At 42.3% G+C, this 21,899-nt stretch overlaps 1 protein-coding gene and 1 pseudogene across 2 annotated transcripts in view; one reads left to right on the top strand and one right to left on the bottom strand.

Annotated features, from left to right (window-relative positions):
- FRAS1 (Fraser extracellular matrix complex subunit 1) overlaps nucleotides 1–21,899 on the top strand; it is a 460,552-nt gene that overhangs the window by 219,324 nt on the left and 219,329 nt on the right. The window contains exon 14 of the mRNA XM_079919788.1: nucleotides 990–1,124. Within this exon, the coding sequence (XP_079775914.1) occupies nucleotides 990–1,124 (135 nt within the window). The remainder of the gene's footprint in view (nucleotides 1–989; nucleotides 1,125–21,899) is intronic.
- LOC307185471 (LIM/homeobox protein Lhx2-like) lies at nucleotides 15,756–17,409 on the bottom strand (annotated as a pseudogene). Its single transcript has one exon. The product of its transcript is annotated as an LIM/homeobox protein Lhx2-like (transcript).

Consider the following 21,899-nt stretch of genomic DNA (forward strand, 5'->3'; position numbering starts at 1 on the left):
GATAGAACTTTAGAGTTGACATGAACCTTCGAGATCACTTATGAGAACTTTCTCATTTTGCAAATGGGAAATCTGTGGGCCAGAGAATTAGCTAGCTTGCTTAATATCACACAGATAGTTGGTAACAGAGCTTATCTCTTGTGGGTTACCAGAGGATCCAGAATGGGTTCATGTGCAATCAGAATTCTTATAGTACATCTGGGAGGAAGCTCTTACCTGGGAGAATTCGGCTTGGTTGAGGCCAAATCATAGTTACTTTTTCTCCTATCTCTGACTCGTGGGGTTAATTATCCATTTAAGAGTGTGTAGGTTCATATCCTGGCTGTGAGTATAACCTCTCTGTGCCTCAGTATTCTTACCTGTAAAGTGGAGTAATACCGGTACCTTCCTCAGGAGGGTCTTGAGAGGATTACATGTGTCAATACATGTAAAATGCCTAGAATAGTGTCTAGGATGTAGTCAGTCCTCAATAAAAATCAACCACTTTTATTATTTTTGTAATTATTCACTTCTCCCTACTCTTTCTCCTGATTCATAATCTTCAGCCTTTTTGGAAGTTGTTTATATCTCTGCCATAAGGGATATTCTTGTAAAATGGTTGAGTGAGAAAGATATTGGGGGCAATTGGATAAGAAGAAAAGAGCATAGACCCCTGAGCCTAACTGCCTGGCTTCCAATGCCAGCTTCATGTGACCTTGACCTCGAGCAGGTTACTTAACCTCTATGAGTATTAACATTGGGATTAATACTCTCTACCTCGTAGAGTTGTTGTGAAGATTAAATATATTCATATATGTAAAGCACTTTGCACAGTGCCTGGCATGAAATATGTGCTACGTAAATGAAGGCTCTAGAGTTATTTTCCTGCGTGTTTGGTTCTCTGTGTCTCCAGAGCCTCAGAATTGGGCTGTGTAGGAATTGGCACTGGGTGGTGCCCTTGAACTCATCAGAGATTCCCTTTCTCTTTCTCCCAACCTTGTCCGAGTCAGCCTGCCAGCCTCAGTGTTCCATGTGCACCAGTGGGCTAGAGTGCTCTTCCTGCCAGCCTCCCCTGCTGATGCAGCATGGCCAGTGCGTGTCCACCTGTGGGAACGGCTTCTACCAAGACCGCCACTCCTGTGCAGGTAATCACTGACTGGGCCACGGTCGGCCGGGCCGCTGAGAAAGCCATCCCCTGCCCCCAAGCCATCTGGGGCCACCCAGAGCTGTAAGCAACTGTAGGCTCCTTTCTTGCACGTCCTTGGTTAGATTTTTAGAAAAATCATTTGGAGGGAAAATGGTGAAAGAGAACAAGTGCATTTAATCATCAGGTGTGCAGGCCGAATGAGCTCCAAGATCAGGTGAAGGTCCTCTGTGGAGGAGGCTGCTGGCCATCTCCACTCCAGGTCGTGGTCATAGGCAGAGTCCACGGGACTGTGGAAACCATCCTGAGAGGAAACACTGGTACTGTGTATGCCATGCGGATGTGAGGAGAGCGGGACCAGGGGCCAATCGCATTATAGATCTCTTTGAGATCTGTAAGAATTCTTCTGTATCTCTGTATCCCCAACATCAAGGGCTGCACAAAGAGTTCAGATTTGTGCAGCGTTTGTTGAACAACTGTTTGAGGAATGAAGGAATGTCCTACCCCTTGGTGATCCTGAAGGACCAGTGTTTCAACAGAAGTCTCAGCCGTAAAAGAGAAAAGAACCCTTAATGTTTGTTACAATCATGTTCTGTTTACCTGTTATTTTAGAAAAGGCTCAAAGTGGGTGCATACAAACACGTTTGTAAGTGTCTAATGGTTTGGCAATTTAGGTAAACTGCTGAAATTTCAATTTGATGAAATTATTGAATGTATTCTTTACTCCTTTCTTCTATACCATCAAAGAGACCTCCTGCTAGCACTCCTGCGACCGATTTGCTTTTGAAAGGGAATTAATTCCCTGTGGATTTTATTCTTCCCTCCGTACCACCTCCACCTCTACCACATGTCCCACCTACATGTTTACTTTCATCTTTTCCTTTCTGGCCACTTTTCTTTCTCCCAAGCCCAGTGTTTTAACTGGTGATGTTAATGCTGTTTCAGGGCACTTCGAAATGGGTAATGTTTCATTTGATTACTGGTTTACGTAGCTGACTGCTTCCACATTCCATCCACATACCCATACACAAATGCCTTAGTAGAAAGTTGCTGGGAAAATTTGTTCATGCTCCCTCCAGGGAATTAAACCAATTTGCTTTAGTTCAGCCTGGTTGCATTTTTATACATAAAATGAGAAGAAAAGAGAGAGCAAGGGGAGAGAGAGAAGAGGAGATAGAGAATGATCTTAAAAATTAAAGATAAACTTGTGATCAATTTCCATATACTGTTTCGACGCTGAGATTGCACAAATAATCTTTCCTTATAAATAAGCTTTCTCACTGTCGGAATTATTTGAAATATTTGTGCTTGCACCACTTTTGGTGACTTTTCCCCGTTGACCTTAGAAATCGGTCAGTGAACCAGCGCTCTTCCAGAAAGTGCTAAACTTTTCAAAATGAGCCTGCCATTTTATGGTAACAACAGGTTGTTTTGGACTGATTCCTCCTGGCAGGGTCATTTATGTTCTGGCTGGCGTCAATTGGCACTTTATTGACCCATCAAAACCAAAAGAAAGTGAACACTATGCTGAGGAAACGCATTACCAGAAATTACCTGATTAATATTCATGCTCCCTATGTTGGATACAAGGGAGAGTGAGAAATTTGGGGCAGAGCCAATTGGCACGTAGACACAATGACTCTTCAATGAAAGAGTCAGAGCAGGTAAACCAGGGAGGGGTGGAAGAAGGCCCTGAGTCCTGCCAGAGAACTGCATCCTTAGGGGCCTTTATCACTGCCATGCTTCCCCTGAGTTTTTTGGTATATACACACATATGTACATATGCTTACAAACGTGTACACATGTGTGCATATATTAATATTATTTTTATAACCTTGTGCTTGATTAAACTGAATAGCATTGTAAATATAGATCATATTTTGTGTCCCGTACCAGTCACTGCTTCATTTCCTCTGCCTTCCCCAACTTGAGAGTTTGACGCTTTGATCACTTTACCTGAAGGATCAGCACCACCCAGTTTTTTTCTTTCTTTCTTTTTTTTTTTGCGGTACGCGGGCCTCTCACTGTTGTGGCTTCTCCCGTTGTGGAGCACAGGCTCCAGACATGCAGGCTCAGCGTCCATGGCTCACGGGCCCAGCCGCTCCACGGCATGTGGGATCCTCCCGGACAGGGGCATGAACCCACATCCCCCGCATCGGCAGGCGGACTCTCAACCACTGCGCCACCAGGGAAGCCCCATCCAGTTTTTATACCAGTCTAAATCGGACACCGGCAATGTGTAAGTTGCCTCTTCCCTACAGCAGGGAGGGCCAAGGAGTAGTCACCCTCTTAATGCCTAGAACTCGCTTTTAGGCCTGGCTCTCAGGCTTCTGCCTTAATCCCTACGCTTCTTTTGCCACCACCTGGATCTGGTCCAGCATTCCTTCTTGACCCCATGGACACTAGGTCCTAGGACTGGTGTTCTCCTTTGGTTCCTGCCACCTGTTCTGTTGTGACCCTTTTCTAGGAATTAACAGCCCATCTCTTAACCCCAGCCTGATGGTCAAGCTTGACCCATGTATGGATGTTCTTTGTCCCACCCCCCAACACCACGTGACCTTGCACCCTTCCCCCATGGCTCTTAGGTACCACTTGTCCTGGACTTACTGTATTCTCTCTACCAGAGTGGTGATTTCATTACCTCTTCTTAGAAACCTTGGTATTAAATCTAAATCTAGATCCAGACTGAGCTCGCCCATCCTGAGAACGTTCTTCCTTGCCTGTCTTGCCCCTCTTTTCAATCAACCTCTGTTTTACTCTGGTGGGACTACTGAACTGTACACAGAAATCATAGATATAAAAGCCCATAAGAAGAAAAGTTAAAACAACCAAACTAACACACACCGTGCAAGATTAGTTTAAAATGACTAGCTCAAGACTGTAGACCTTGAGATGAGAAAGAGCAGAATTTAGCCAATTTTTATATGTGTATCAGCGTTTGCTTTGTCTACTTAAAACTTCCAGTATTCGCAAAAGTTTGAGGATGGAGCTGTGTGTACCCATGGCAGGTGCTGCCTTCACACTGCAGACCCAGAGATGGGCGGGAGGGTGATACAGTGCACGAGACCGTAGGCTTGGGAGCCAAACCACCTGGATGCCAGTCTTGGCTCTGTCACTTCAAACAGCCTATTCTTTAACTTTGTGCTTCAGTTGCCTACAGCTGAAGCAGGGACAGCGATATCTGCCATATAGCATTGTTGTGCAGATTGAATGAGGGAATTCACACATGTCGTTTAGGATGGCACCTGGCACCTGTAAGCCCTCCATGTATGTTAGGAGACTTGGATTTTTGCTTCCCATCGTCCTTTCCTGTTCCCTGTCCCCCACTCCTCCATTCATTCTCTATTGACCATTGCTCGAGGTCCTGCGAATATGAAGCCAAGAGTCCACGTTTGCCTGTAGTGAGCTGGTAGTCAAGGCAGGGTTAGCTGCTGCTTACAGAGATGTGAAAGAATAAAAATACAAACACAAAAACCTCTGCAGCTTATTCGATATCTGATTGCTGTGTGGTCTTAGATTTTGAAACTTAAAGAATCAAGCAACTGAACATTTTTTAGGTTTGTGTGAATTGAATCTCAACTCTACCACTTACTGCTGTATGGCTTTGGGCAAGTCATTTAACCACTTTGAGCCTCAGTTTCCTCCACTGTAAAATGGGGATAATATTATCTACTTTAAGCCATTAATATGAAGGTTAGAAAAGATGTTTGAAAATGTAAATATATTATGACTGACACATAGTATGTGGACAATAAAAGGCAGCTATTGTCATTATCAAATCTGTACCTTTATTTTTCAATTTATGAAAATCAAATAGGTTGCATTAGTAAACAAAGGGTTTTGTGCCATTTGTGTCTGATTTTAAACAACTTTTATATCTTATGGAGAAGTAAATATAATATAGAGAACGATTTACTGTATTCATCACAAGTTGAGATCATTTTATTTTCTTTAAATGCTCCGATTAAATGATGAGAATCTGGAATGATTTGTTTCTTAGCCAACATTAAGGTATATTTAGAAGGAAAACTTATGAGAAGAAAACCTGTAAAATTTACATATAGGATACTGACCTGGCTGAGATTTAAAAGCTGTCATTTGAACAGAAGAATTTCTAAAGTTAATTATTTGTTGGAATTTTGTTTGACTGGAGCAGCCCCACCATTTATGGACGTGAAGCGCTGACCCCTTGCAGCCAGGCCCAAAGCAGTACTTGCTGGGTCTCGGAATTATATTCTGCTTGTGGCTGAGCCCAGCCTGGCCGTGCCCAGGAAGAACCTCTTGGCAAAGGCATTTATGAAACTGATGTTCTGAAATCCTCAAGAAAATAGGAGCCCTCCTTGTTCTGTTGGGACAGCCACTGTCAAGCTGGTTTCTTCCATGGCCCCTCCAACATCCCCCAGAACGGGAGGGTCAGTCCCAATTTCACTGCCACATCACATATTCAGTCTGGGGGCCCAGCACATCCTACCAGTCTGTCTTCGCTCATTTTGTTCTGCTCTTTAAATCATACACATGTTCAAGCCTCTGGTATTCTACAGCAATTACGGTGTCTCGATTGCTGAGTGTCTCGTAAAGGGGACTTATTGCTTCAAGTGACATTCCCATCTCCTTCATTCTGTTCATGCGACGAATAATTTGTTGAGTCTCTTCCATGTCCCAGGCACTGGGATACAGCAGTGAACTGACAGAAAACTGCCCTGTGGTTCAGGAACTTACGTTCTCAATGGGAGAAGAGTGTCAATAAATAAGTAAATAAATAAGATCATTTCAAATAGTTACCATTATATGAATTCATTACTTTCAGTGCTACAAAGACAGTTTAAGGGGCTTCCCTGGTGGCGCAGTGGTTGAGAGTCTGCCTGCTAATGCAGGGGACACGGGTTCGAGCCCTGGTCTGGGAGGATCCCACATGCTGTGGAGCAACTAGGCCCGTGAGCCACAACTACTGAGCCTGCACGTCTGGAGCCTGTGCTCCGCAACAAGAGATGCCGCCATAGTGAGAGGCCCGCACACCGCGATGAAGAGTGGCCCCCGCTTGCCGCAACTAGAGAAAGCCCTCGCACAGAAACGAAGACCCAACACAGCCAAAAATAAAAATAAATAAATTAAAAAGAAGGTTCAACATTTAAATTAAAAAAAAAAAAGTCTGTTATAGGAAGTGACTGATTACTGAGGCAGGGACGGGTCTTATCCTTCTGAATTCCCCACAGTGCTGAGCACATATAAGGCCCTCTGGAACAACTTTTGATTGAAAGGAGTGTGATTTAAACCGCTGCACAGAGGAGAAAGCATAGGATTATACAGGCATGCCTAGACTCTGGCTTCCTGGTAACCCGACTTCCATTTAGCTCCTATTATTTACTCCCTGTCAGCAATTCCTGGCTACCTGTGGCCTCAGGAAAATTACAGAATCTTACTTTTCCCACCCTTCTCTTTCTTGTCTTTCTTTACCTCTTCTCTGAGATCACTGGGTGCCTTATGAGTGCCGAAACAGTGATTCTTCTTAAAAAAAACCTGTCACGGGAACTTGGGAAGTATCCACAGGGTGTTTTAAGCCATTCAGAAGGGAGGACCACAGGAGTGCCCTCCTAGAATGTTGTTTCCTGAGTAAACTAGGCCCAGTGAAGCAGGTGACAATTGTATTCCAAATCCCCTCCCTCTCTGGACATTCTTGAAAAGAATAAATGGAGAGAGGAAGGAAAAAGCAGCTGGTGGTGTTTTGCCTGGGGCCTCTGCTCTAGCAGGCGACTGGCTGTGTTTGGCATTTGTGCTGCTCGTCGGACCCTTGCCGTGTATGCCAAAGGCAGATGACGGAACAGAAGAATCACATACCAGCCGAGAAAGCCCGCCACAAGTGCAAGGGAGTTTATCTTCCAGACAGATCCCATTCTTCCTGACAAATCTGAACCCCCAAATATTTCAGCTATGGATTACAAAGTAGTGACAAGTCTTCTGGCTTTCTGCCCAGTTCTTAGCGTTCTCAGTTATTTTAGCTAGACTGTGTGGTGTACATTTGTACATTCTTTCTCTCTTTTCCCCATTCCCCACCTGGCACCCTCCCTGCTCTGCCCTCCCCTCCCTTTATTACGCTGCCCACAGAGCACCCAGCACCTCCATGCTAATCACTGCCCAGATCTGAGCAGGCTGCGCCAGTGCGGCCAGGAAGTCTGGGAACTCGCCCATCAAAAGCCTGGTTTGGGCTGGTGGTCCCTCCTTTGGGTCTTTAGTTTCTATAGACACGTAGATTCAAGGATAGCCATTTAATTAACACGAGCTGAGGAAAAACTCAGGTAGTCCAAGCAGCTGAGAGTTGCCAGTGGTAACAGTGGATGAGTGGAATCTGAGAATTCTGTTTGTGTCAGGCTCAGCCTAGGTGGTCACCGCATTTGAAAACCCTCAGGGTGTGCTGTGTTGTAGATTTAGGAGTATGGGTAGAGGGGCAGCAGGCAGAAAGGATAACCTGAGGAGTGTTCCTGGTGAGCTGAATGTCTGCCTTTATCCTCTCACTTATGCACCATTGAAAAGCTAGCCTGCTTGTAAACCTCTCTCCATATGGACCTGCCAAAGCCTCCGTCAGCTGGGAAGTCATTCCTTCGGTTCAAGCTCTCTGTCTACAGAAGACCCTGCTAAAAATTCAAATATGTCACCAAGACAAGCAAATCATTCAGCTGTATCACAAATGTGGTTAATAGATTAACGAGCTATTTACCCAGCACCTGCCTTAGGGAACAGGACTATAGGCTTTTTTTTCTCTCCTTTAGAAATTTTTTCCCCTAAGTACCAGATGAATTCATCTAATAAAGTCAGTAAAATTCAAGGCGCATAAAATCAGTGAAAATCCCTGACTCAAGCTCTCCCAAATCATGGCTGTTGGTATTTTGGTGAATGTCTTCCTAATTTATGTAGTGTGTGTGTGTGTGTGTGTGTGTGTGTGTGTGTGTGTGTGTGTGTTGTGCACACAGACACACATAGATGCATTTATTTTTCAAAAGTAAAATCACACTCCATATATAGTTTTATTGCCTGTTTTCCCCATGCTATTTATTATCCTTCTACAACATCTTTTTAAAGCTGTTGTATAACTTTCCATCTGTGGCTGTGCAATAATTCATTTAGCCAATCCTCTGTTGGACATTTCTTCCTCATTTTTCCGTGATCATAAATAACCATGATGTAAACATTTTTAATAGAAATTGTGGTAAATATGTTTGATTAGGGTAAATTCTTAGACATGTAATTGCTGGCCCTAAGTGTATATAGGCACATATTTAAGCTTTTGACACATATTAGCATATTACCCTCTTTTAAAGAAGCTGTAATTTGCACTCCTGCTAGAAACACATGAGGGTGCCTACCTCCTACTACCCTTGTCAGCACTAGGTATTACGATTCTCATTGCACTTGTCAATTTGATTGGTGTAAAATGTAATCTTGTTTATTTATTTATTTATTTATTAATACTTATTTTGGGGATTTATATGAAGGAAGTTGAATTAATCGTACTTACCCATTCATGGCCCCCTTTCGTCATTGGCCTGAGCCAGGTTATTCTCCTTATCTATCTATCTCCCTGTCTGTCTACTCCTTTTGTCCCCATAACCTGTTCCCACTTCCTTTCTCCCCAGCTCCCCACTTAAGTAACTACTCTAATGCAATTTAATGTGGATTTCTTGCATGTGTGTGCTCTTATTGTTTTGTATGCATGTATTTTAAATATTCATACCTGTTACTAGGTGGATATTTCATCTTTTTTTTTGTTTGTTTGTTTCAATAAGTGGTTTTATTACTGGTTAGATTTTACAACTTCTGATATTTGAATAGACTTCCACCTTAAAATTCTAAACAACAAAGTGACCGTTGGAGGGGGTTGATTTTTTTCTTTTTAGGACTATTTAAAGTAACAAACTTTTTTTTGTTGTTGTTACATTTTTGCTCTGGTCATAAATATACAGAGAGAAAAAGAGGGAGAGAAAAACGAACAAGTCATCCAAAGTATGGAGATAAAACAGTATTCCTAAGGCACGTGGCAGTCTTAGAAAATACAGAAGCTCTAACCAACTTAAATTATTTGTTGTTTTTCCTAGCTCAGTCCACAAAACTGTACAGTGACACAAATGCTGTGTTGCAGATAGATCTTCCAAGTAATTCCAGTCCACACCGCTGTGTCAGCCGGGGGTGCAATTATTTTCTTCCTCAGTTTCCAGGTGAGATCCTAAAATGTGGTTAGCTAGTTAGTTGCTCAAAGCCTCTATTTTAAAATGCACTTGGGCAAATTGGTTCAAGATGGCTGAGAAGAAAGACGTGTGCTCACTCCCTCTTGCGAGAGCACAGGAATCACAACTAACTGCTGAACAATCAATGACAGGAAGACACTGGAACTCACCAAAGAAGACAGCCCACATCCAAAGACGAAGGAGAAGCTACAATGAGACAGTAGGAGGGGCACAATCACAATAAAATCAAATCCCATAACTGCTGGGTGGTGACTCACAAACTGGACAACACTTATACCACAGAAGTCCACCCACTGGAGTGAAGGTTCTGAGCCGCACGTCAGGCTTCCCAACCTGGGGGTCCAGCAACGGGAGAAGGAATTCCTAGAGAATCAGATTTTGAAGGCTACTGGGATTTGATTGCAGAACTTCGACAGGACTGGGGGAAACAGAGACTCCACTCTTGGAGGGCACACACAAAGTAGTGTGCACATTGGGACCCAGGGGAAGGAGCAGTGACCCCATAGGAGACTGAACCAGACCTACCTGCTGGTATTGGAGGGTCTTCTGCAGAGGCGGGGGGTGGCTCTGTCTCACTGTGAGGACATGAACACTAGCAGCAGAAGTTCTGGGAAGTATTCCTTGGCATGAGCCCTCCCAGAGTCAGCCATTAGCCCCACCAAAGAGCCCAGGTAGGCTCCAGTGTTGGGTTGCCTCAGGCCAAACAACCAACAGGGAAGGAACCCAGCCCCACCCATGAGCAGTCAAGTGGATTACAGTTTTACTGAGATCTGCCCACCAGAGCACAGCCAGCTCTACCCACCACCAGTCGCTCCCATCAGGAAACTTGCACAAGCCTCTTAGATAGCCTCATTCACAAGAGGGCAGATAGCAGAAGCAAGAAGAACTACAATCCTGCAGCCTGTGGAACAAAAACCACATTCACAGAAAGATAGACAAGATGAAAAGGCAGAGGGCTATGTACCAGATGAAGGAACAAGATAAAACCCCAGAAAAACAACTAAATGAAGTGGAGATAGGCAACCTTCCAGAAAAAGAATTCAGAATAATGATAGTGAAGATGATCCAGGACCTTGGGAAAACAATGGAGGCAAAGATCGAGAAGATGCAAGAAATGTTTAACAAAGACCTAGAAGAATTAAAGAATGAACTCCTAGAAGAATTAAAGAACAAACAAACAGAGATGAATATTACAATAACTGAAATGAAAAATACACTAGAAGGAATCAGTAGCAGAAAAACTGAGGCAGAAGAATGGATAAGTGACCTGGAAGATACAATAGTGAAAATAACTACCACAGAGCAGAATAAAGAGAAGAGAATGAAAAGAAATCAAGACAGCCTAAGAGAACTATGGGACAACATTAAACACAACAACATTCACATTATAGGGGTCCCAGAAGGAGAAGAGAGAGAGAAAGGACCTGAGAAAAATATTTGAAGAGATTATAGTCGAAAACTTCCCTAAACATGGGAAAGGAAATAGCCACCCAAGTCCAGGAAGTGCAGAGAGTCCCAGGTAGGATAAGCCCAAGGAGAGACATGCAGAGACACATAGTAATCAAATTGACAAAAATTAAGCACAAAAATTATTGAGCAACAAGCAAAAAATGACAAATAACATACAAGGGAACTCCCATAAGGTTAAAAGCTGATTTCTCAGCAGAAACTCTACAAGCCAGAAGGGAGTGGCACGATATATTTAAAGTGATGAAAGGGAAGAACCTACAACCAAGATTACCCAGCAAGGATCTCATTCAGATTTGACGGAGAGATCAAAAGCTTTACAGACAAGCAAAAGTTAAGAGAATTCAGCACCACCAAACCAGCTCTACAAACAACTGCTAAAGGAACTTCTCTAAGTGGGAAACACAGGAGAAGAAAAGGACCTACAAAAACAAACCCATAACAATTAAGAAAATGGTAATAGGAACATACATATCTATAATAACCTTAAATGTGAATGGATTAAATGCTCTGACCAAAAGGCACACGCTTGCTGAATGGATACAAAAACAAGACTGATATATATGCTGTCTACAAGAGATCCACTTCAGACCTAGGGACACATACAGATTGAAAGTGAGGGGATGGAAAAAGATATTCCATGCAAATGGAAATCAAAGGAAAGCTGGAGTAGCCATACTCATATCAGATTAAATAGACTTTAAAATAAAGAATGTTACAAGAGACAAGGAAGGACACTACATAATGATCAAGGGATCAATCCAAGAAGAAGATATAACAATTATAAATATATATGCACCCAACATAGGAGTGTCTCAATACATAAGGCAAGTGCTAACAGCTATAAAAAAGGAAATTGACAGTAACACAGTAATAGTGGGGAACTTTAACACTTCACTTACACCAATGGACAGATCATCCAAACAGAAAATTAATAAGGAAACACAAGCTTTAAATGACACAGTAGACCACATAGATTTAATTGATATTTATAGGACATTCCATCCAAAAGCAGCAGATTACACTTTCTTCTCAAGTGTGCATGGAACATTCTCCAGGATAGATCACATCTTGGGTCACAAATCAAGCCTCAGTAAATTTAAGACAATTGAAATCATATCAAGCATCTTTTCTGACCACAGCTCTAAGAGATTAGAAATCAATTACAGGGAAAAAAACATAAAAAACACAAACACATGGAGGCTAGACAATATGTTACTAAATAACCAAGAGATCACTGAAGAAATCAAAGAGGAAATCAAAAAATACCTAGAGACAAATTACAGTGAAAACACGACAACGCAAAACCTATGGGATGCAGCAAAAGCAGTTCTAAGAGGGAAGTTTATAACAGTAAAAGCCTACCTCAAGGAACAAGAAAAATCTCAAATAAACAATCTAACCTTACACCAAAGTGAACTAGAGAAAGAAGAACAAACAAAACCCAAAGTTAGTAGAAGGAAAGAAATCATAAAGATCAGAGCAGAAGTAAATGAAATAGAAACAAAGAAAACAATAGCAAAGATCAATAAAACTAAAAGCTGGTTCTTTGAGAAGATAAACAAAATTGACAGGCCATTAGCCAGACTCATCAAGAAAAAGAGGGAGAGGACTCAAATCAATACAATCAGAAATGAAAAAGGAGAAGTTACAACAGAAACCACAGATATACAAAGTTATACAGATATACAGAGCATCCTAAGAGACTACTATAAGCAACTCTATACCAATAAAATGGACAACCTGGAAGAAATGGACAAATTCTTAGAAAGGTATAACCTTCCAAGACTGAACCAGGGAGAAAGAGAAAATATGAAGACCAATCACAAGTAATGAAATTTAAACTGTGATTAAAAGTCTTCCAACAAACAAACGTCCAGGATCAGATGGCTTCACAGGTGAATTCTATCAAACATTTAAAGCAGAGCTAACACCCATCCTTCTCAAACTCTTCAAAAAAACGGCAGAGGAAGGAACACTTCCAAACTCATTCTATGAGGCCACCATCACCCTGATACCAAGACCAGACAAAGATACTGCAATAAAAGAAAATTACAGACCAATATCACTGATGAATATAGGTGCAAAAATCCTCAACAAAATACTAGCAAACAGAATCCAACAACACATTAAAAGGATATACACCATGATCAAGTGGGATTTATCTCAGGGATGCAAGGATTCTTCAATATACGCAAATCAATCAATGTGATACACCATATTAACAAATTGAAGAATAAAAACCATATGATCATCTCAATAGATGCAGAAAAAGCTTTTGACGAAATTCAACACCCATTTATGATAAAAACTCTCCAGAAAGTGGGCATAGAGGGAACCTACCTCAACATAATAAAGGCCATATATGACAAACCCACAGCAAACATCATTCTCAATTGTGAAAAACTGAAAGCATTTCCTCTAAGATCAGGAGCAAGACAAGGCTGTCCGCTCTCGCCACTATTATTCAACATAGTTTTGGAAGTCCTAGCCACGGCAATCAGAGGAGAAAAAGAAATAAAAGGAATACAAATTGGAAAAGAAGAAACAAAACTGTCACTGTTTGCAGATGACATGGTACTATACATAGAGCATCCTAAAGATGCCACCAGAAAACTACTAGAACTAATCAATGAATTTGGTAAAGTTGCAGGATGCAAAATTAAGGCACAGAAATCGCTTGCATTCCTATACACTAATGATGAAAAATCTGAAAGAGAAATTATGGAAACACTCCCATTTACCATTGCAACAAAAAGAATAAAATACCTAGGAATAAACCTACCTAGGGAGACAAAAGACCTGTATGCAGAAAACTATAAGACACTGATGAAAGAAATTAAAAATGATAGAAACAGATGGATAGATATACCTTGTTCTTGGATTGGAAGAATCAACATTGTGAAAATGACTATACTACCCAAAGCAATCTACAGATTCAATGCAATCCCTATCAAATTACTAATGGCATTATTTTACAGAACTAGAACAAAAAATCTTAAAATTTGTATGGAGACACAAAAGACCCCGAGTAACCAAAGCAGTCTTGAGGGAAAAAAATGGAGCTGAAGGAATCAGACTCCCTAACTTCAGAGTATAGTACAAAGCTACAGTAATCAAGACAGTATGGTACTGGCACAAAAACAGAAATATAGATCCATGGAACAGGATAGAAAGCCCAGAGATAAACCCACGCACCTATGGTCAACTAATCTATCACAGAGGAGGCAAGGATATACAATGGAGAAAAGACAGTCTGTTCAATAAGCTGTTCTGGGAAAACTGGACAGCTACATGTAAAAGAATGAGATTAGAAAACTCCCTAACACCGTACACAAAAATAAACTCAAAATTGATTAAAGACCTAAATGACAGATCAGACACTATAAAACTCTTAGTGGAAAATATAGGAAGAACACTCTTTGACATAAATCACAGCATGATCTTTTTTGATCCACCTCCTAGAGTAACGGAAATAAAAACAAAAATAAACAAATGGGACCTAATGAAACTTAAAAGCTTCTGCAAAGCAAAGGAAACTACAAACAAGATGAAAAGATAACCCTCATAATGGGAGAAAATATTCACAAACGAATCAATGGACAAAGGATTAATCTCCAGAAAATATAAACAGCTCATGCAGCTCAATATTAAAAAAACAAATAACCCAATCCAAAAATGGGCAGACGACCTAAATAGACATTTCTCCGAAGAAGACATACATATGGCCAAGAAGCACATGAAAAGATGCTCAACATCACTAATTATTAGAGAAATGCAAATCAAAACTACAATGAGGTATCACCTCACACCAGTTAGAGTGGGCATCATCAGAAAATCTACAAACAATAAATGCTGGAGAGGGGGTGGAGAAAAGGGAACCCTCTTGCACTGTTGGTGGGAATGTAAATTGATACACCACTATGGAGAACAGTATGGAGGTTCCTTTAAAAACTAAAAATTGAATTACCATATGACCCAGCAATCCCAGTACTGGGCATATACCCAGAGAAAGCCATAATTCAAAAAGACACATGCACCCCAATGTTCATTGCAGCACTATTTACAATAGCCAGGTCTTGGAAGCAGCCTAAATGCCTATCGAGAGACGAATGGATAAAGATGATGTGGTACATGTATACAATGGAATATATACAATGGAATATTACTCAACCATAAAAAGGAACGAAATTGAGTCATTTGTAGAGACGTGGATGGATCTAGAGACTGTCATACAGAGTGAAGTAAGTCAGAAAGAGAAAAACAGATATATTTACACATATATTAACGCATATATGTGGAACCTAGAAAATGATTCAGATGAACCGGTTTGCAGGGCAGAAGTTGAGACAGAGATGTAGAGAACAAACGTATGGACACCAAGGAGGGAAAGCAGCAGGGGGTGGGGCGGGCAGGGGTGGTGGGATGAATTGGGAGATTGGGATTGACATGTATACATTAATATGTTTAAAATGGATAACTAATAACCTGCTGTATAAAAAAAAATAAGTAAAATTCAATAATAAATGAATAAATAAATAAACGGCACCATCATCCAGTTGCTTGGGCTAAACAATAAAAAAAGAAAAAAAGTTTAAAAAAAGACAAAAATTAAAAAATTCATAATACTTATTGGGCTTATGAGTAAATACCTTTTCTGATAACGAGACTCTGGTTCTAAGGTTGAAAGGTGCTTAAAACTCAGTAAAGAAATAATAGCAAATTGGGTTTGGTATTATCTCTTCCATAATGACTGAATTTGAGTAAGAAGCAGCTTGTTTTATTAAATGCTACTTTTAGAAGGATGGGAAAATATAAGTCCTGAAAGCAATTTATAGTTTTCACGGCACTGACGCTTTTCCTGGTTCTTCTTAGTTTACTTCAGAGTGACAGTGAAAAAATTTTGCAGGATCAACACTGTTACTTGATTTGCAGTTGACGGGTTGGATGTTTTTAAGTGTATCTACTGCTTTGGAAGGAATTCGTGACCTACTTCAAAATTAGTTTTTCCAGTAAAGTCAACCGTTAGTGATTATCTTTGCCACAAATCTTTCTTTAGACGATGCCTGAAAGATAACATGTATATTAACTGGGCTTGCGTTATCTATTTTTTCTTTTTGGAATTATATCAACTAAAGCAAACAAAAATGTAGCGACTTAAAAAATTAGGTGGACTTTTTCATTTGTGTTTGTATTTTTAAGTAAGTAGGTTACGTTATATTATTTCTCCAAAACTCTGTTGTTTTTATTTTTTTTGGTTTGGATTTTTTTTTTTTTTGTAATTGACTCCGAACCTTGGCAAGCTGTAATTCATAATCAAATAAATGCTTTATTTTATGCGTGTAAAAAAAAATAAAATACACTTGGAATTCAACTAAAGATAATTTCTTTTTTTAAATCACTTGTGGGGCGGGGCCGAGGGGCCGAGAATCTTAGAAAAGTTTGGTTAAGCGTCGTTTGCGAGGGGCTGTGGGGCTCATGGTCCTCCAGGTTGCCAGGCCCAGAAGTTAAGGCGGACGTCATGGTCTATGAGGCTGGTCAGGTCTGTGAGGTTGGTGGGCATCCTGGGGTGGCTGAGCGAGGCCTTGGACAGCTCCGAGGCCGACCCCTATGGCGTCCCCGTCTGCAGCGCTGCCTCTGTCGACTTGTCCACGCCCGTGTTTTCCCGCCGTACGAAGTTGGGCCTGAACTTGGCCTGGGCGTTCTGAGACGAGACCTGGAGGACCCGCTTGGTGAGGCCCGTCTTTTGCACGAGCCGCTTCTAGTCCTTGGCATCAGGGTTGTGGTTGACGGCAAAGACTTCACGTTCCGAAGCTGCTGGTGCTTGAAGGAGTTGCGCATGCACTTCGTCTTCCGGCTGCTCCGGTACCTCTGGTTGCGGTCCAGGTGCTCCACATCGTTCTTGTTCCAGCTAAGTGCAGCGTTGTAGGTCGCCGGGTCCGCCCCGGGCCCGAGGCTCTTGCGCTTCCTCGGCCGCCCCTTCTGCACCGTGCCTACGCTATTGTAGTAGGGAAGACCCAGAGGGTTGGCCCCCGCTGCACCCAACCCTGCGCTCTTGGCCACGTCGGCGTGGTTGAAGTGCGCGGGGTACTCACCCTGCAGCAGCGCCCCGAAGTGCAAGCGGTGGTAGACCAGTCTGTCCTTCATGCGGAAGTGGTCACCCGTGGTCAGCATCTTGTTACACGTAGTGCACGTGAAGCAGTTGAGGTGATAAACCAAGTCCCGAGCTCGCATCACCATCTCCGAGGCCGAGATGCCTCGGTGGCAGCGGGCGCAGCGCTGCACGTAGAACCGCCTGTAGTAGTCTTCCTTGCGGTAGGTGCTTCCATCCTTGCTGAAACAGGTGAGCTCCAACTCCAGGTTGAGCTTGGACTCGCAGCACTTGAGGCAGCGCATGTGCCACTGCTTGTCCACCACCAGTAGGTAGTAGCGGTCGGAGATGTTAACCTTGCAACTGGCGCAGAGCGCAGCGCGGTCACTCCTAATGGACGGCATGGTCATCTCCGTGTCGCCGCGGTCGGTGGCGGAGCTGATGGCGGGAGCCTCGCTATTGGCCCTGCAGTCCATCTCGTTGATGACCCCGTGCACCTCGGGGCCTGACCGGCTGTGGAACAGTATTGCGGGGGGGACCGGCGGGGCCGGGGGCACGGCTCCTTCGCCTCCTTTTTTTAAATTTTAAAGACTTAAAAAAATTTTACAGCCATTTTAGGTTCACAGCAAAATTAAAAGGAAAGTGCAGAGATTTCCCATATACTCCCTGCCCCAACACAAGCTCAGCCTCCCCCAATTATCAACATCCTACACCAGAGTGGTACATTTGTTACAAAGGATGAACCATTCTTTTCCTTTGTTTCCCTTACTAAGCACTGTTATTAAGATGCATACATGTTGCTCTATGTACATCCAATCCATTGCATCTAGTTGCTGTTCTCTTGTGTAATTTGTATATCTCTGCCTATTCGTGAGGCTGAAGGTGTTTTTCATGTGTTGTTTTTTATAAGTTTATTTTTATTTTTGGCCGCGTTAGGTCTTTGTTGCTGCGTGCGGGCTTTCTCTAGTTGTGGCGAGTGGGGGCTACTCTTTATTGCGGTGTGCGGGCTTCTCATTGCGGTGGCTTCTCTTGTTGCGGAGCACAGGCTCTAGGTGTGCGGGCTTCAGTAGTTGTGGCACACGGGCTCAGTAGTTGTGGCTCGTGGGCTTTGGAGTGCAGGCTCAGTATTTGTGGCACATGGGCTTAGCTGCTCCGTGGGTTTTTCATGTGTTTTTATTTTTCTATTATGAACTCCCTCAAGTACATACCGGTTTTCAGAACATGTAGAGACCAGGCATTCCAATGTCAGGTGTAAAGGTTTCTGTTGGCACAGGGAGGAAGGTTGACGGCAGAGACCAGCTTGGTAGGGGACGGAAACAGATGGGAGTAAAAGGATCAAAAATGATGATGACTCAGATGCACTTCACTTTTAGATTTGTCTGGCATCTGTGCTTCTTAGGCTAGTAGCCTTGGTCTCAGGTGTGGCTATTATGAGGGGAGGGGAACATAGTCTGCCCAGCATCTCGGCTTGGCCTTGTGCTTCACAGTCACTTTCCAAAGGGCTTTTGTTGATGTTTTGTAGCAATTACAAGGAAAGAGCTCTAGAGTGTGAGGACTCTGGGAAAGGCTGGAGCCCCTTTACGTAACTGCTGGAAGAATCCCTGCTGATTCTGTTACTTCCCTTCACTCCCTTTCTAAGTGAACCTTCCTTTCCCACAGTCTTTTTCATCCTTACCCCTCTGTCTTGCGTTACATTTTAATTTGCTCCCTAAATAATTTCTTTGCTTTTGATGCCACCTGAAACAAGATTTGTTAGGTCTCATAGGGTGTGCCACTCATATGATCACATACAACATTCTCTGCTTTCTCAAATATGTCATCTCGCCATATCCCCATGAGTTAAGTACAACAAATATTATTATTCCCACTTTACAGGTTAGGAAAGCAAGGAATAGTGAAGTTGAGTTTAAATAGATATTTTTTTCATCCAACAAGAGCTTCTTGTTAGAAATTTACTCACTGTCTCCTGATAATACTTTAAAACTTGGCAAGTCCTTCCTAGTCATTTGTGAGATATGAATGATAGCAGTTGCCATGGATAATGAAGGAATTTGCCTTGTGTATGATGTGCTTGCTTGTGTCTTGAGTTTGGGCTGCTTTGTGTAGTTGAGAGTGAAAACTTGGCAGTTTGGAAATCTGAACTACAGCCTCACTGATGACTCAAAGGGCCTGATGATCAAGTGTGCTAATTCCCTGGTAATGGAAGGGAAACTTAGTCCAAAAGACCACGGAAAAGGCAAGGATCTGAGGCTCCTTCAGTTTGAACTGAAGGCTAAGCCCATGGGAATCTGTGTCTATTGCCTGGGATCCGGGAAGGCTTCCTGGAAAATAAGAAGTGGTTTGTAGGAAGTGCTTTTAACACTTCCTTGGAAAAGGGCTGCGTTTTATTCTTCGAGTAGCACAGGTTACATTTTTTTAATAGCAATCTTCTATTTCAAAATGATCAAGTATGAAAAGAAGTTTGTTATTTTTAGAGTAGGATTTCAATATAGAGTTGCCAAAAGAAGAGTAATTCATTCCTTTCATTTTGAAGTAAATTGCTCAGCAAACCAACGCATGTCTTGTCATGCCCCAGAAAAATCAGGGGCTTTCCTAAATAAATTATCTACTGCATGTGAGATAAGACAATGGCTTTATCTTGTTTGTCCTCTGTTTTAACTTACTGCTGCAATTTTCACAATATACGCTTCGAACTCTGGGTGAGCTGAAATGTATCACTAAGAGAAATTATGGTGAAAAGTCAGGGACTGACCTTTTATTTTTCGTAATAACCCCAATGTAATAAAAGCCCCATGTAAAATAAGCCTGCAAGAAGAGATTCTCTGCAGTAGCATATGTTCAGTGTTAGAAATTCGAAATCAATTGCAAAACACAGTGGGAGTATGTCATTATAAGAAATGACAGCTCAAAAAAAAAAAAAGGAAAGAAAAGAAGTGACAGCTCAGCATAGTCCTGTGTTGAAATAAAAATCCCTTCTGCTGTCCTGCCCGGCCATGGAACATGCCTTTTATTAGAGATGGAAAAAGAGAAGGCCCAGCATCACATTTGGTACTCAATGTAGATGCAGCAGAAATATTTTCATCATAAGCAGATCTGGACTCCAGTATTTATTAGGTAAAATTTACAGCTCTGAATGTATTTATCTTATCATATCTTTAGACTCTGACCTCATGCTTAGTTGTTTCCATACAGAAGGTAAAAACTGGTAGGATGAATCCCCCATACCCAATGAAAAACATCTGTTGTGCATTCACTTAACATGCATTTAATGAATACTGACTTTATACCAGGCAGCAATCTGAATACTGGGGGTTTAAGATGACTAAAACATAGCTTCTGTTTTGGAGGATATTACATTCCATTGAATGGGATTGATCTGTAACTGAATCATTACTACAGTAGGATAAATAACATGAGAGGCACATACAAAGTGCTGCAGGAACATAGAGGAAGGAGGGACTGACTTTGTCTGGACAAGTTCAGCAAAGCTTCACAGAAGTAGTGACAATTTAGGAGGCCTCTCAGGTGTAAACAGGATTACAGAGGCTGTGGAAGGAGCCAGAGGCATTGCTGGCTGGGTCAGTCCTGGCCGGGGCATCCAGAACCCTTGATCAGTCACATGGCATGCTTAGAGCACCCTGTTCCGTAGAACTGGTGTCGATGAGGGGGAGGTAGCAGAAGGTAGAGCTGAAATGCTAAGTAGGGCTCCATTTGTGATGGGTCTGAGTGCCATCCCTAAGTCTGTAACCTCTATCCTGCTCATCCTTTGACCCCCATTCTGATTGGCAGCACCAGGGGTAATATTAAAAATATTTAACAAGCAGTATGGCACAGATCAGATCGGTTGGAAGGAGGGGAGACCTGAGACCCTCTCCTGTGTCAGACCTTTTGTTGTTGGAGCACGGTGTCTGCCAGCGTTCCCAGGGCTGCAGCCAGAACATCAGGGAGGGGGCCAGGACGACAGCCATTTACCAACCAGCTTGGAAGTATTTTTACTATTTTAACTGCCAGTGCATCTGAGTATCTGTCAAATGCTCTAAAAAGCAAAACTGATCAATTCCACTGCCCTGATTAAAACTTTTACAGGATGAAATCCCCTGCCTGCCTGATACTGGTCATCTGACCCCTGTTGTCTTTTTTGCCTCACTCCCCGTCATCCCCTCGGGCACTTACTTCCCAAGTCCCTGGCTCACCTGTGGCAGCAGGGAAAGCCCCACAGACGAGCCCTGCACCTGGCATGTGGTAGGTGCCTCTGTCGAACATTGATAGATTAGCCTGGCATGTCTTCTTAGAAATGCAGTTGGGTTTTTGTTTGTTTGTTTGCTTGTTTGTTTAGGTAATGGCTTCAAATCAACTCCATTTCCTCAGTAAGGCAGAGGCACTTAACACTGATAGACACTTCAGATAGTGATTGTAATCAGTATTGGAAGAGTAGTTGAATAAATGAATGACAGACACATTTCATGTGCATTCAGGGTGGAATTTGTTACTGGGATCTTTGCATCCACATATTTAGTTTTAATGTAGTGTTGGTGGCTTATTTCAACACAAACAGTATTCTTCTCATGTACCACATGTAAATAAGGTGTTAAATATAAGTGGAGTTTGTAGAGCACCCAGAAGTGTGCTCAGCAGAGTTAACAAAAGAGACATGGACTCTGCCCTCATGAACGTTATGGTCTAGCAAGGGAACCAGATAATAAATAAGTAAACTTCGTCCGTCTTTGCTTTCCACCTGCCATTGTCATCTCTTACCTGGACCAGAGCAGTCAACTCTACACTCATCTCCCTGCCGGCATGCAAGTCCTTAAACCCTCTCTACATGGCATTCAGAGAGAGCTTTTAAAAATCTAAATCGGGGCTTGTGTCTATCCTATTTAAGCCCATTCACGACTCACATTGCAGTTAGGATAAAAATCCTAATTTCTTTCTATGGTCTCCAAGGTCGAGTTTCATAGGGCCCCTGCCCACCCCTCCAGCC

The sequence above is a fragment of the Stenella coeruleoalba genome (genome assembly GCF_951394435.1).
Source record: "Stenella coeruleoalba genome assembly, chromosome: 4".
NCBI classification, from domain to species: Eukaryota; Metazoa; Chordata; class Mammalia; order Artiodactyla; family Delphinidae; genus Stenella; species Stenella coeruleoalba.